Source organism: Triturus cristatus, chromosome 10, assembly GCF_964204655.1.
Source record: "Triturus cristatus chromosome 10, aTriCri1.1, whole genome shotgun sequence".
Lineage (NCBI taxonomy): Eukaryota > Metazoa > Chordata > Amphibia > Caudata > Salamandridae > Triturus > Triturus cristatus.
In genome coordinates this window covers 966,229,962-966,247,481 of record NC_140593.1, presented here as the reverse complement: position 1 = coordinate 966,247,481, position 17,520 = coordinate 966,229,962, and the positions used below count along the sequence as shown (strand labels likewise).

General features: G+C 44.5%; 1 protein-coding gene across 1 annotated transcript in view; it reads left to right on the top strand.

The window, feature by feature from the left end:
• The window catches only part of OXSR1 (oxidative stress responsive kinase 1), a 677,967-nt gene that overhangs the window by 568,891 nt on the left and 91,556 nt on the right, over positions 1-17,520 (top strand). Inside the window, exon 14 of the mRNA XM_085628862.1 lies at positions 14,451-14,524. Coding sequence (XP_085484988.1) covers positions 14,451-14,524 — 74 coding nt within the window. The remainder of the gene's footprint in view (positions 1-14,450; positions 14,525-17,520) is intronic.

Below are 17,520 nucleotides of genomic sequence, written 5' to 3'. Positions count from 1 at the left end.
CCGTGGTTCCTTTCATAGGCCCAATTACAAGCAAGGTGGAAGATCTGCTACCACAGACACCACTGGGTCAGCATATAAAACCCAAGGACAAACCTCTACTTCAAAATCCTTTTACAGAGCTTCTTATAGAGGGAACAATGTTAAAGGAGGTGGCAGAGGAAACCATACCCGTTCCTCATAAACTAATAACAAACAATGACTTTCTTACCATCCCCTCAGACCACTTGACACCTGTCTGGGGTAGTCTTCAACAATTTCTCACCGCTTGGAAATCAATTACAACAGATCAATGGGTGTTGGATATTATCCAACGTGGTTACTGTCTGGAGCTCATTACAGCTCTACCAAATATTCTCCTGCAAAAAGAAATAACAGCTCTATTACAAAAAGGAGCAATACAACCAGGTAAAAAACGATTTCAGGGAACAGGAGTGTATTCACTATACTTCCTTATTCCCAATAAACATGGGTTACTACGACCCATTCTCTATCTCAGACCATTAAATCATTACATCATTTCAGAACACTTCCATATGGTCATGCTTCGAGAGATCATTCCTTTGTTACAAAAAAGAGATTTCATGGCTGCCTTAGATCTAAAAGGCGCCTACATCTATATACCTATTCATCCAGCACAAAGAAAATACCTCCGGGTTTCAATTTAAGGGAAAAAATTATCAATTCAAAGTCCTTCCCTTCAGGATTACCACTGCGTTAAGAGTATTCACAAACTTTCTAGCAGTGTTAGTAGCACATCTGCGCAGACAAAACCTTCATATCTTTCCATATTTAGACGACTGGCTAATAAAAGCAAACGGCTGCAGCCTTTGCAAACAAAATATTCAACAGACCCTAAACTAACTGCATAAACTAGATTTACCATCAACCTACAAAAGTCCCATCTACAACCAGCAACCATACAGTTGTACCTAGGGCCCATGCTCAACACCCTTTCGGTATTGGTAAACCCAAATGCTGACCTAATGCACAGCATAGTAACATTAATTCAACAGTTTCAAGCAGGGAGTCAAATCCCAGCCAGAACATTTCTAAGCACGATGGCATCTTGTATTTCCATAGTTCCACATGCCAGACTACACATGTCATTGGACACAGTCATCGAGTCAACTTCACAATCTAGTGTTGGTAGACACTGCACATATCGGTCTCTGCAATGGTGGAATTCACTAAATCTAATAGCAGATGCTTCCCTACTAGGTTGGGGTGCACATCTCCCTATTCAGGGAGTATAAGACTCTCCATATCAATCGCCTAGAGCAGCAAGCTGTTCTCCTAGCAGTGAAAGCCTTGCTCCTTCACCTACAACACAAAGTTGTCCTAATTCGAACAGACAATATGACAAATATGTATTGTATACAAAAACAGGGGGGATGCACTCTCTCCAATTGTCTCGGCACAGAAAATATGGAGATTAGCACTACATCACAACATTCACCTTCTAGCAGAACATGTCCCTGGGGCAAGCAATCAAATTGTGGACTTTCTGAGCAGTACACAGCAACAAGTCCACGAATGGGATCTCCACCCATGGTTCTTCTACCATGCTTTCAAAAATGGGGGTTCCCACAAATAGATCTATTTACATTAAAAGAAAATGCAAAATGCCCACACTTCGCAAGCAGATATCCACGCCAACAATCCAAGGGCAATTCTCTATGGATAAACTGTTCAGTGATATTTGCATGCGCTTTGCCACCTCTCCCACTACTTCCATTCGTGGTCAGGAAACTTGGACAAACATTTCTTACCATGATACCAATAGCTCCAACTTGGGCTCACCAACCATGGTTTTCAATACTGTTGGAGCTATCTCTAGTTCCACATGAGAAGCTTCACCTTAACCTGGACCTTCTCATGCAAAATCCAGGAACACTGAGACATCTCAGTCCCAAAGAAATTAATCTTGCATTTTGGCTCCTGAAATCTTCGATTTTGGATCCTTGAATTTACCTCAAGAATGTATGGACATTCTTAAAGAAACTCGCAAACCAACTACTAGGCAATGTTATGCTGCTAAATGGAAAATATTTTTTCTATTCTGTCACAAACAAAACATCAACCCTCTTCATGCAAAAGTACAAACAATTACTAATTGCAGTTACAAACTACATGGTTGGCATATACTTCTATACGATTATACCTCGCTGCTATTGCAGCCTATTTGCATACTAGACAGCATGTATCATTTATTTTAAATCCCTGTTATTAAAGCCTTTATGGTGGGACTTGAGAGTCATTCCTCCTAGACTTCCACCTGCACCAGCATGGAACTTGAATATTGTGTTAACAAACATGGGCCCTCCTTTTGAACCACTACATTTTTGTCAATTGCAATACTTATGAAAACTTCCCTTTTTTAATCGCTATTATTTTACTTAAAAGATTCAGTGAAATTCGGGTATTAACTCTTAAGGAACCTTTCTTTCAACTACACAGAGAAAAGCTAGTACTTAGAAAATATCCTAAATTCCTACCAAAGGTTGTTTCTAATTTCCACATTAATCAATCCATTGACTTACCGGTTTTTTTCTCCCGCAACTACATTCTTTTGCTGAAAGGGCATTACACACTTTAGATATCAAAAGGGCCCTATGTATTATATTGACAACTAAATCTTTCAGAAAGACAAAGCAATTGTTTATTGCCTTCGCACCTCCTCCTATGGGAAAGGCAATTTCTAAATCAGGCATTTCAAGATGGATAGTTAAAATGCATCCAAACATGTTATGCAAAAGCTAAAAGGCTTTGACCTTTTCCTCCTAAACCTCACTCCACTAGGAAAATAGGAGCTTCCTTTGCTTTTTTAGGGAATATATATTGCTGATATTTTCATAGCAGCAACATGGTCCACTCAACACAATTTCACAAAACATTGTGTGAATGTCTTTGCGAGCTAACAAGCCAATGTTGGTCAAGCAGGACTAAGAACGGTTACAAACAACTGCAACTCTCACAGGTTTAACCACTGCCTAGGGAGAGGGACTGCTTTACAGTCTATGCAAAGCCTGTGTACCTACAGCACACATGCCTCAAATGGATTATGGTACTTACCTGCAAGCATCTATTCTTGTCTTTGCATGTAGTGCTGTAGATTCACATGCACCAACCCTCCGCCCCAAAAACCTTGTGTAGGTTGCAGTTCATACACTGTACATACTTATATCCTACTACTGCATGAACATCACATTATTGAGATATATATCCTACTTACATTCTCACTCACTGCAAAACAATCTGAAGATGGTGTCGATTTACCATGCGCAGTATTGCCAAGAGGAGTCGCCGCACAGCCTCATGACTTGAAGAGAACTTCTTGGAAGGAAAACCACTTGTAATCATCCGAGCCCAACACTAGATGGCGGACTTATTCAAAGCATGTGAATCTACAGCACTGCATGCCAAGAACAGATGCTTACAGGGTAAGTAACATCCTTTCTGATCCAAACAGACAATGGAATACCATGTACATAAACAAGGCAGCACACCCACTCCACAGTTGTCCAAGCAATATGGTATTGGTGATCTGTTATCGATATGCTGTTTTCAGAACATCTGCCAGGGATAGACAACAACTTTGCTGATTTCCAGTGCACCTGTTTGATACACTCAAAAATACAATATGCCAAAGTTTCATCTCCAGCTACAAGCATCCATAGACCGTTCCCGAACAAATGAGATAGTTGGGTGTATTTGCTCATGCTTTTCCCCCAGATACTTTGGATTCCTTATGTAGTGCAGAAAAAGCAGGAGCAAACGATACTAATTCTCATTCGCATGACCTGACATGGGCTTGTCAATCTTGGTACTTTCTAATTTTAGGGACCTTGGATCATACACTCAAAATGTTACCAATCCATCTAGATCTGCTCAGCCGTCAAGGGTGGTTACTGCCTCCCAACTTCAAGTTGCTTAGTCTTGTGATTTGGCACTTGAGGTCTTCTATGTTACCAGAAAAATGCATACAAATTCTAAAAAAAGAGGCTTTAAAACCTACTACTCTTGCATGCTATGCAGATAAATTGAAATGATTTGTCATTTGTTCCAAGCAGCACATTCAGTTTAGAACAGCTATAGTTCTAAACATTTTCTCTTATCTTTTACATGCACAAAAGTAAAGGATAGTCTACACTAGAACATTGGAGAAGCTCCAAGAGATGATGACTGAATAAAAGGGACTGTGCTCCGGCATTCAACATCTCTAAAAAAAAGCAATAACGCTATCTAAATAAATGGCATTAAGATAGAAATTGATTATTTCTGTTAGATAATCTTTTATCAAACCTACAGCAGTACACGCTAAGTGGCAATAGCTTCATATCTGCAAAATGGAGAATATCAGCCAGTCCTCAAATCCCCTATCAATATTGCCTTTATATAAGGTCTTAATAGATGTATTTCTTCCAAGTGTGCCTTAATCTTCTTGGGGTCTTAATGGTGCCCTCACTAGCTTTGAGAGCACCATATGAGCAACTTCATTCATGGCCAGTGCAATTCCTCTCTAGGAAGGTATTTTTTCTTGTGGCGTTCATCTCTCTTAGGAGAGTTGATAAGCTTCAGGTTTTGTCAGTCGGTTTAACCCTTTCTGCAAATACAAAAAGTCAGCGTTGGGCTGCTCAGATCATTTTTTTTGCCAAAAGCCTTATTACTGTTTTCTGTCAGCCAGTCAATAGTGTTACCTTCTCTTTTCCCACAGCCACAATTGTTGGCAGAAAAAGCAGTTTGAGGCATATGAGCTGCAGATCACACACACTAGGATAGTAGATCACCATCTGGTGTTGGGCTCGGATGCTTGCAGGTTGTTGTTGTCTCCGGAAGAAGTCTTTGTGGTCACGAGATAGGTGACTCCTCCCTTGGATGACAGTGCGCTTGGGCATCAACTCCATCGTTAGATTGTTTTTTTCCGCCATTGGGTTCAGATGCAACTTTTCCGCTCCGGTTGGAAATCTCAATTCCAAGCTTTTCGAAGCGCAAAACTTCCACAAAACATCGAAGCACCTTCATTCTCGACATCGATTTCATCGGCTCGATTCCGGACGTCGACCCGGGCCGCTGGGCCTATCCACGCTGTGAGGCCTACGGCTCATGGAAAGGACGCCTTTCAAAAAATGCCCCCAGTGTGGAGCAAAATTTCCGCACAGTGACCACCACAAAGTCGGCAACCTGTGCCTATCACCTGAACACGATGAGTCCAGCTGTCCAGCCTGCGCATCCATTCGATCCAAAAAGACCATTCGAGATCGAAGGGCTCGAAGACACATCATGGCGCAGAGACCAGCTCCGGAACCAGAGGACATCTTTGATCAAGGCCCCGATGTCCCAGAAGAAGATTCCGAGGATCTACAAATCCTCTCCGAAGCAGACGACTCAGAAGACCCCATCACTCCTGGGCAACGTGTGAGTACTACTGCCCCTGCCCCAACCCCTCCAAAACCAAAGGCATTGGTCAAGACTTCACCTGCTGGCCCCAGTCGAGACCGAAAACATCCTTCAGAAGCCCCGCCTCCGGATCGGCTCCGAAGAATCGTAAGCCTTCCGGTAGCTCGGGACCGAGCAAACCGCATGTCATTGTTCAACCGGCACCTTCGGCACCGAAGACAAAAGACCACTCGGCACCGTAATCGGCTCCGACGCCTTCCGCCCCGAAAACACCAAGGCCGATAGATAAACCGGCACCGAAGGTTCCCAAGCCTAAAGATACAACTTCGGCTCCGAAACCATCATCGGCACCGAAACCAACGGCTAAGGACTCTCATACACCTCCTAAAGCCAAAAACTCCACCGATCAACCAAAACCTAGATCGGAACCGAAAAAATCGGCACCAAAGACTGTTCCCGAGGAACAAGAACTTTTTTCATCCAGATCCCATCGACCCAAGGCAGAAAAAGATTTATATTAACCCAAAGACTGGACATGTCACCGCGGTGCCATGTAAAAAACGGAAACTGGACACACCCCCTACCCCAGTTCCTATAAACAGGTAGGACTCTGCAATATCGCTTATGCCCCCTTCCTCTCCTATACTGCCTCCTAACCCACCCCCTCTGACTACACCACCCTTACCTATACCCTCTCCATCACATACACCACCTCCACAGGATGATGATGATGACCTAGAGGGTGGGGGTGACCCTACTGATCCGTTCACAGATCCAGATTCCTCACCACTTGATGATTGGGCATTCCCTCTACCAGAGATGCCTGACCCTCAGCCATATCCCTCCAAACCATCGGCTCCAGACGATCACCTGGGGTTTGGACAATTATTAAATAGAGCGGCACTTTACCACGGCGTCACAATGCACTCCGACGCACCAGAGGAAGACTTCCTATTGGATACTTTTGAACAATCTCAAAAGTCTGTACAAATTCTGCCTATGATTAAAGGAGTCCTAAAACACACCCCCGAAGTATTTGAAGACCCCGTCCGTGCCAGGGTTCTTAACCAGAGGATAGAAAAGAAATATAGGCCTGCCCCTCAAGATCCTAATTACATCAAAGGGCAGCTCCCTTTGGATTCTTTGGTCGTTTCCAATGCTAGGAAACGCGCCAACTCCCAAACCACAGGAGATGCACCACCCCACGACAAAGAATCCAAACTGTTAGAAGCCTCTTGCAAAAGAGTAGCAGCACAAGCCGCTAATCATTGGCGTATTGCCAACACCCAAGCCCTACTAGCACGCTATGACAGGGCCCACTATGACCAGTTAGAGAATCTATTACAACATCTGCCAAAGTAAAATAAAACCCAGGCAAATGACCTTATCCAGGAGGGAAAACTTATTTCAAATGCGTCAATTAAATGTGCGCTTGACGCCGCAGACACCGCCTCTAGAGCAATTAACACCGGTGTGCTCCTTAGACGACATGCCTGGCTACGCATTTCAGGCTTTAAGCCAGAGGTACAAACTACCATACTTAGTCAGCCATTCAACCAGGAACAGTTATTTGGGCCAGCAGTAGACACTGCACTTGGAAAAAATGAAGAAGGACACCGAGACTGCGAAGTCCATGGGAGCATTAGTCTCCACAACCACGTGGCTCCTTTCGGTGCTCCTTCTACAGAGGGCCCTCCAAACATATGGGAGCAGACACCTCCTGTACATTCAAAGCCGCTACACAAACATCCCCCAGTAGAACATATTTTAGAGGCGGATACAGAGGAAACAACAACAAGGGGCGAGGTCGAGGTAATAACACTCGTACCTCCCCTGCCACAAAACAGTGACTTTCCTCCACTCCCCCCAGACCATTCCACTCCAGTCGGGGGAAGACTAAAACAGTTCCTACCTGTCTGGAACTCCATCACAACAGACAAGTGGGTAAGACAAATTATCCAGTATGGTTATTGCCTGGAACTCACAACTACCCCCCCCCCCCCATATACCACCCAAACAGCATTCCATGTCACCAGACCATCTTGCGCTCCTCAAACAAGATGTTCTCTCATTGCTTCAAAAACGTGCAATAGATCCAGTTCCCTTAGAACATCAGGGTACAGGGGTATATTCACTCTACTTCCTAATCCCCAAGAAGGACGGGACTCTAAGATCAATACTCTACCTCAGACCCCTAAATCTGTATATAAACTCAGATCATTTCCATATGACCACTCTTCAACAAGTGCTCCCACTACTGCAACAAGGCAATTTCCTTGCCACACTAGATCTCAAGGACACCTACTTCCACATTCCCATACATCCAGGCCACAGGAAGTATCTAAGGCTTGTGGTGGACGGACAACACTACCAGTTTACAGTCCTTCCATTCGGGGTAGCAACCGCGCCCAGAGTATTCACGAAATGTCTGGCAGTAGTAGCAGCACATCTCAGAAGACAACAAATTCATGTCTTCCCGTATCTAGACGACTGGCTAATAAAAGCTAAGTCATTCAACAAATGTGTTCTACACACTCACCAAACCATCCAAATCTTACACAACTTGGGATTCACAATCAATTATCCCAAATCTCATCTCCAACCCTCTCATATACATCAGTATCTAGGAGCCACCATAAACCCCTCCATAGCCCTAGCATATCCGAGCCCAGCCAGGATAGCCAATATACAAGCTCTTATCACCCAACACTCTCTTTCAGCAAGTGTTCATGCAACTCATAGGCATGATGGCGTCATGCATCTTCATTGTGCCTTATGCAAGACTTCAAATGCGTCCCTTGCAAGAATGTCTCGCACGTCAGTGGAACCAGGCTCACGGACAACTCACAGATCTGGTGTTGGTGGACAGCCGCACACATCGCTCTCTGAAATGGTGGAACATAACAAACCTGTCCAAAGGGTGTGCTGACAACAGACGCATCGCTCATAGGATGGGGAGCCCATCTCCTCGGACACTACTCAGGGCAAATGGACCACTCAACAGAAAGTGCTCCATATCAATTACCTGGAACTTCTAGCAGTGTTCCTAGCACTAAAATCATTCCAACTACATCTCCAGAACAAAACTGTCCTCATCCGGACAGACAACATGACAGCCATGTATTACATACAAAAACAAGGAGGCACACATTCTCTCCAGCTGTCCCAGCTCGCACAGAACATTTGAAGATGGGCCATTCCTCAGAACATATGCCTACTTGCAGAACACCTTCCAGGGGTGCCGATCTGTTATGTCAAGAAACACAACAGATCCACAAATGGGAACTACATCCCCAAGTCCTACTGCCCTTTTTCCAACAATGGGGCCAACCAGACATAGATCTGTTCGCCACACACGAAAACGTGGAAGGCCCAACCTTCGCTGCCAGGTTTCCCCACCCGGAGTCAAAGGGCAATGCGATATGGATGAACTGGTCTGGCAGATTTGCGTACGCTTTTCCGCCTCTCCCACTCATTCCATTAGTGGAAAGCAAGCTCATGCAACAGCCTCTCAAACTGATCCTAGTAGCTCCCACATGGGCACGCCAGCCGTGGTTCCCAAACACTACTGGAACTCTTGCTAGTTCCACACCAAAAACTGCATCTCTCCCAGTCCTTACTAACCCAGAATCCTGGATAAATCAGACACCCAGATCCAGGTCAACTGAATCTGGCTCCTGAAGTCCTAAAGTTCGGTTACCTCACCCTGCCACCAGACTGCATGAACATTACAAAAGAGGCCAGAAGACCTACCACTAGAGCTTGCTATGCTGCAAAATGGAAAAGAATTGCCATTTACTACACTAACAATCATATAAACCCACTGGATGCATCCATCCAGGACATCATTTGCTACTTACAACACTTGCAAAGATGTCATTTGGCATACTCATCCATACGTCTCCACCTAGCAGCATTAGCAGCCTACTTACAAAATCGACAACACTTGTCACGCTTTAGAGTATCTGCGATCAAAGCCTTCATGGAAGGACTTAAAATGATTATTCCTCCCAGATTACCACCCTTTCCAGTGTGGAATCTAAACATTGTTCTTACCAGGCTCATGGGACCCCCATTTGAACCTCTGCATAAATGCGAACTACAGTTCCTCACATGGAAAGTGGCTTTCCTTATCGCTATCTAATCCCTCAGAAGGGTAAATGAAATCCAGGCTTTAACCATACAAGAACCATTCTTACAATTACACCGTAACAAAGTGGTTCTTAGGACAAATTTGAAATTCCTGCCAAAAGACATATCTCCGTTCCATCTTAATCAATCAGTAGAGTTACCAGTGTTCTTCCCAAATCCGGACTCAGTAGCTGAAAGAGCCCTTCATACCTTAGACGTTAAAAGAGCCCTTCTTTACTACATTGACAGAACCAAATCATTCCACAAAACAATTGTTTGTAGCTTTCTCTCCACCACATAAAGGCAACCCCATTTCCAAATCTGGGATAGCTAGGTGGATAGTTAAATGGATCCAAATATGCTACCACAAAGCTAAACGCACACTAACCGTTCCCCCTAGAGCACATTCCACACGCAAAATAGGGGCTTCCATGGCATTCTTAGGAAACATTCCCTTAGAAGATATTTGTAAGGCAGCTACATGGTCTACAACCCACACCTTCACTAAACACTATTGTGTTGATGTTTAAGCAAAGCAGCAAGCTTCTGTGGGACAGGCTGTCCTTAAAACTTTATTTCAAACTGCTGCAACTGATACAGGTGACCACCACTAGGGGAGATACTGCTATATAGTCTATCCTAGTGTGTGATCTGCAGCTCATATGCCTCGAACGGAATATGCTACTTACCAGTATGCATCTGTTCTTGGCATGTAGAGCTGCAGAGCCACACACATTTTTATTAAATACAAAGTCCCATATTGTAAAGAGAATCGTATATTTCTGGTGGAAACCTCTATACTAAGTTGTGATTGTTTTTAGTCAGTGGTGAGCTTTTTTCCAACCAAAGAAACTCTTACAAAAGGTATTTCAGGAGCATCTCTCTATAATTCTGTCTATTAACAGCAGGTTGCTCCATTGAGGACACCTATGCTTTGGAACCAAGGTTACAGGAAAGTGAAGTAGTCGCAGCATGAAGAGAAATATAAAATCTAGACATTGAAATGTTGTGCGTATTCAACGGATGTATGACGTTACAACGCATACATTTACATCGCGGTACACTACATCGCGGTTTTAACAACGCAAGTCGTTACAACGACTTGCGCTAGATGGCGCTCTAGGACAAGGAATAGGACTTAGGAGTAGTATAATTTACTATTCCAACTCCAGTCTACGTACAGTAGGGAAGGTGTTGGATAGTAAATTATACTATTCCTTGTCCTAGAGCGCCATCTAGCGCAAGTCGTTGTAACGACTTGCGTTGTAAAAACCGCGATGTAATGGCATCGCGATGTAATCCCCGCGTTGTAAACTATGTTCCCCGTATTCAACTACTGTGGAGGGGGGGTGATGTTCCATGGCACTGTGGTACTGAAGGACTTAAGACTTAGTAGAAAATACGTTATCAAACATTTTTAAGGCTAAATGTTGGTAATCGCATTGTCCAACCGCTCACGTCTGGCTTCCTGATATAAATATTTTAATGGAAGTTTTAGTTCCATATCCCCGAAGGGTTGTAGTAGGCATTTATTAACATCCTTGTCTGCATGTTAACAGAATAGTGTATTTATTTTTCTACGCTCAAATTATACCTTGAATGATAGATTATACATTACAGCAGTCCTACTACAAATAAGACCCGGGGCAGCATGCGGTCCTCCTGCCATTTACATTCAGCCACCTGATCAACAGGAACACTGGGTTACTGTTTACTTGACTCAGCACAAACATTAATAAGATGTTAAATGAACAGGCAAGCATTTATTTAAAGGTTAATTTAAGTTGAAGAAAGGAAGTAACTAGGGTGTCCTGCACCCCTTAAATATAGAACACCATCATTTTTAAGACATCTTGCAGAACAAATGTAAAAGTATGATTAAGTCTGTCCAGAATTCAAAAAGTGCATTTTATTAACATGCAGAACCGTTTCACCTTAGTACATCAGATTATGTCAGTGCATTGAGTAGTACTTTTTTTTAAAAGTGATAGCTGCCTTCTCCCCTCCCCTGGCAGTCAATAGTGAACTAAAAGTCAAGTCTGTTCCTACGTGCATTTTTTGTGTGGCCTTGGTCCCTATTATAATGAACAACATTATAGTTTATTGAATCAAAACAGGAAAAGGTTTTGTACAACACACATCCTGAAGTCATGTACTTCGAGATCCTCGTGGGTGATGATGAAGAACACGCATTGGCATAGCCACTAGGTCTCGCCTTTGGGACTTTATAAGTGTTGAGCCATGCAGCACATTATCCTGGGTGCTGTGTCACCAGGGACTGAAGAGCTATACAATTACTAGACACTGGATTATGCAATCTGATTCAGGAATACATGTTTGCCTCAGGAAACATTCGTCCTACTCAACCACCAATGCACTGCACTCTGAGATCTCACAGGTGCCACCAGTGCACTTCAGTTTAAGGTGTTGCAGGTGCCACCGGGCACTGCATTCTGAGATCTCACCTGTACAACCAGTGCACTGCAATCAGACTGGTCTCAGGCTCCACTGAGCACTGTGCCTATTGATGTCCTGCTTTCAGAAATTTCACAAGCACTGACAACCTGCCATAGTGTGAAAAATCCCAAATCCCCCCCAAAAAAGCCTTGCTCTCGCAAATGCCATAAGGAGACATGACAAGATGACGACTGGACAAACGCTCTCTGCTGCCATTTGCTTTAGATTTAATGGGAAACCTTGGGCAGTATGTAGGCGCTTTGAGTTACATGGCATGCATGGAATTCTGAGATAGCATTTAATTGGAATGCATGGAAGCAGTGGGTAATAAGGTTAAAAAAAATTATTCTGGCACATAGGTTCACCTCCCTCCCCTAGCAAAGCAACAGCCCTAAAATATGTAAAGATACACAATGTAAAAGGCTAATGAAGTTATTACTCAATGGGTTTAAAAAATGTGAGTACCTTTTGTGCAAACGTTGACTGAATATATATATATTTTTTTTAAAGTGGCAGTTTAGGGTGACTAAATGTTGCACATGCAGTTTGTGTGCTAATAGTGAAGGTAAGGGCAGACTGTTTTAATGCACCTTAAGTGGGTGCTAATTCCTAAAAAATAAGATGCTCCAATGAATATTTATGCATTTTTATGATGCATGTGGTTACGTTATTAAATACCTGTCTTGCTTTTGGAAAGTATGCACCTGATAAGTAGCTTATATCCCGGATGCAGCACCTGTGTGACGTGCTGTTAATAGAACAGTATCTTTTTATAGTAACTGAGTTTTGTTTATGGTTGTGTGCGCTTGAAGCAGTGCACATTTTGTGTTATGCTTTTTCAGTAACATGCTTGTGCTGCTTATTAAGAAGAGCGTGCTTGTTACTTTGTTGCTGTGTATTTATATTGTAATTGTCGCATTCTTCGAAAACAGACAGGCTGCCAAAGTGCAAGCTGTTTGGTAAGCGCTGACACCTTATTATCTTGGCAGTGAATAGGGTGCAAGGAGATGGGGGTAAAGGAAGAGAGCTAAACAGGCTCTGGTTGAGAACTGAACACATATGCATACAAGGCCGGCTTTAGGGCAGTGTCTGGTGCGGTCGCATTGGGCGCTTCCCTGTGGAGGGGGCAATGACCTCAGGGTGTGGCACTGTGTTCAGCAATAATTTATGATTGGAGAAATGAGGGCCACTTTTGCCCAGTGATAGTGAAAGAAGCCAAGGAGGCGGTTATTGTGTGAGCGTCAAAAAGGAGTGTTGCACTGGGCACCACCAGCGCTAAATCCGGCCCTGTATGCATATCTATAAAGATTGCTATCGCCCTTCCACACAATATATGGGCCTTGTTTGGGAATGTAAATATTTACTGAAGATGCCGTAATTACAGGATAGGAAGATTCCCACCGTGATATAACCGTGGATGAAATAAAACAAGCAATACGCAGATAGAGGTAAAGTCCATTAGAGGCATGTGAAAGGCAGCGTGCCTTTTCGTTCTAATATATTTGTAATTTGCACGCGTAACATACGTAGCCAAGCACATGGTTTAAACATTATGCCTTCATACACAAGGTTTTCAATTCAAAATCTGAATTAAAATGAGAACACAAGCTACCTTTTAGATGCCCATAACCCACATTACCAACCAAAAAATAGAAAGTAAGCCTGTGACTAATCCTGTGAGGTTAACCCAGTCACAAATACATATTTCAAATAAAGTATAAATGCCTTCAGTGTGCGCGTTTAGTTTCAGTGCACCAATGAAGCAACAAAGTGTTAAAAAGTGTTTAAGAAAAATGAAGCTCTCAAAATAAAAACATTCCTTTAAGTGCCCAGCGTCAGTTTTCACCCTGCCTACCAAAACGAGCAGGATACACATACCAAAGGATAATAGAAACAGAAAAAAGTGCAAAAACTAAACAAATAGGCAGAGGAGCAATAATGCATGTAGGAAGGCCAGTTGCCAGGGACAGGAAACACCCTTTGAAAGAAGGGACAAATGGGATTTTTGACAAGTACACAAAAGAACTAATGGAGAGCGAGATGTGTGATTAATGCCCACGGGAGAGATACATAATGCCTCACAGAGCAGTGCATGTGCGCTGCTAGGCTCATCCTAAAAAGGAGGAAAAGTGAAATAAAACAAGTGCCTAGGATCACCGAATTTAGTTAAGTGGAGAAACTGGGATTAATCCCAGGTATTTTGATTCACATTGTGCAATTTGTACACTAGCTGTATATGCTTTGCTTCCCCTACACCTACCTTACCTCAAATACTCATCTCCCCAACCTCTTACTGCCTCCCTACTGGCATCAATGTGTCCCTCAGTCACATTACAGACCAAACCTTTTGGTCCCTGGAAAAATGTATGAGAGTACCCATGCATTGCTGTATATATACTCTATATTTGTGATTTTTTTTTTCCATTTTGTTTGAGATTATTTGAAATAAATTGTCCTTCTTGTAGGCTCCTACTGCAACCGTTGTGCCTCCAGCCCAGGAAGAAGTAAAAACTGTTATCAGTCTTGTATTAAGATTAAGGTAAGTGTACTGCCGTAGGCTTGACGGAAATTAATTATTTCTGTTAGCTAATCTTTTATCTTAATGCCATTTATTTGGATTGTGTTATTGCTTTTTTAGAGATGTTGAATGCCTGAGCACAGTCCCTTTTATTCATTCACTCTCACTTGGAGCTTCTCGAATTTTATAGTGTTAAGTCTGAGGAGTAGCACTTTAAGAATCTTTCACTCTTTTCTCACTAATCCCAGCTAAAATATGCTTCTCTGGATTTTAGTTTTGAGTCATTCTGATTTGTTATTCTCTAAAGGACAATATAAGATGAATTTCTTTCTAGGCATGATTCGTATGACTGATGGTCCCTTTAATATGTTTCCAATGTGTCTGCTTGCACCTGCCCGGTCTCTCTCTGCCAGGAAGCGCTCAGTGGCATCTGTTAAAATATACTTTGCAAAAACTGTTTAACAGATTTTACACACTGGAAGAATATTTGAGGCATTCAGGATATAAAATCAATTGGGACAAGTCCACTACATTCTTGCTGTGACTGATACAGGATTGACAACCCCCCTGCCCCGCCCCTGAGGTTTTAATTACCTTGGTATATTTATGACACCCCATGGAAGAACCTGTTGGCACAATCTCGGATGGGTGGTGTCCAACATCCAGAGGGATGTAGAGCGATGGAGGGACTTGCCCCTGTCGCTAATGGGAGGGGCAGTCCTCTTTAAGATGATTACTTTAGCACAATTCTTGTATGTTCTTCAAAATACATATGTTCGAGGCATATGAGCTGCAGATCGTATACTTGTGCATAGATCACCATCTGGTGTTGGGCTTGTATGTGTGCACTTTGTTTTTGTCTTGGAAGAAGTCTTTGTAGTCACGAGGTAGGTGACTCCTCCCTAGGAAGATAGTGCGCACGGGCATCGACTCCATCCTTAGATTGTTTTTTTCCGCCATCGAGTTCAGATGTACATTGCTGCGCTCCAGGTCGATATCTATTTCGAATCCCCCTTCGACGCGCAATCCTCTCCACTCGATGGTATTGTCTTGATCGCATTTCCCATTTTCGACGCGCATCTTTAAAACAAACTTCTCGACCTCCATCTTCGATGCGGGCCGTTGGGCCTCTCCGCGCCGACCACGCCTACAGTCAATGGAAAGGTCTCCTTTCAAAAAATGCCCCGGGTGTGGTGCTAAGTTCCCACACATAGACTTGCACCAGGTTTGCAATCTCTGCCTCTCCCCGGAGCACGAAGATAAAAACTGCAAGGCCTGTGCATTGTTCAGGTCGAAGAAAACCATCCGTGATCGTCGGGCTCGACGTCACAAAATGTCTTGCGGAAGCAGCTCCATTCCGGACATCTTCAGAGCAGACCCTAATCTCCAGCCAGAACAATCGGGTGATGAGGAAGACTTCTCCGTCTCTGAGGCCGACGACTCCACCGCCAAAGAAGAGACAGTCCCCCAGGCTCAGCGGTCCGTGAGTACCGAAACCCCTCTCCCAAAAAATAAACCGAAGGCCCCGGTAACACCCTCCCCCTCCGTCTCGGGTCGACACTGGCAACAGTTTCAGATACCCAGCCCTCGGGCCCTGCTATGAAACCCAAACATAAGCCTTCCGACTCGGGCTCGATTCAACCCCATTCCGGCGCCGGAAAGTCCTCATCGGCACCAAAGCAAGTCAAAGACTCTTTGTCAACACCAAAGACAGCCTCAACGCCGAAGCCCTGAGTGTCGAAGCATAGTAAGGACAAACACGCGGAACCAAAGAAATCTTCTGAGCCGAAAAGGCTTCTGACTCTAAAAAAATCGTCGGAGCCGAAAAAAGTCTCGGAGCTGCAAAAGAAGGCCTCACTAACTCAGTCCAAAGAAAGTTCGGACCCAAAATCTTCGGCACCGAACACAGACATTTTGCCCACGCAGCCTACACTTGATCTTGGAGATCCAAAACAAAAAACTTTGTTTATTGATCCAAACACGGGCAAACTAGTCGCCAAGCCTCCAAAAAAGAGGAAACTGGACACTTCAGAGGAACCTGCAATACCTCTGAAAAGACAGGACATGGGCAATCAATCACGTCATTTGTATAGCGCACTACTCACCCGGGACAGTCTCAAGGCGCTGGGGGAGGGGAAAGTTACTGCTTGAACATCCAGGTTTTGAGCTGCTTCCTGAAGGCGAGATGGTCTTGGGTTCGCCGAAGGTGGGTGGGGAGGGAGTTCCACGTCTTGGCTGCCAGGTAGGAGAAGGATCTTCCTCCGGCGGTGGCTCTGCGGATGCGTGGTACGGTGGCGAGTGCGTGGCTGGTCGATCGTAGCTGGCGGGTGGGCGTGTAGAAGGTCATGCGGTCGTTGAGATACTTGGGGCCCAGGTCGTGGAGAGCCTTGTGTGCGTGGGTGAGGAGTCTGAACGTGATTCTCTTGCTGACGGGGAGCCTGTGCAGGTCTCTCAGGTGTCCGGTGATGTGGCTGTGTCGGGGGATGTCGAGGATGAGTCGGGCGGAGGCGTTCTGGATGCGTTGGAGTCTTTTTTGGAGTTTCGCTGTGGTTCCGGCGTAGAGGGTGTTCCCGTAGTCCAGTCGGCTGGTGACGAGTGCCTGGGTGACGGTCTTCCTGGTTTCCGTGGGGATCCATCTGAAGATCTTGCGGAGCATGCGCAGGGTGTTGTAGCACGAGGATGAGACGGCGTTGACTTGTCTGGTCATTGTCAGGGAGGAGTCCAGGATGAAGCCCAGGTTGCGTGCATGGTCCGTCGGTTTGGGAGCGGTGCCCAGGGCCGGGGGCCACCAGGAGTCGTCCCAGGTGGAGGGTGATGATCCCAGGATGAGGACTTCCGTCTTGTCCGAGTTCAGTTTAAGGCGGCTGTTCCTCATCCAGTCGGCGACGTTTTTCATCCCTTCGTGTAGGTTGGCTCTGGCGGTGGTGGGGTCGCTGGTGAGGGAGAGGATGAGCTGGGCGTCGTCGGCGTAGGAGATGATGTTGAGGTTGTGCTGGCGTGCGATGGGGCTCATGTAG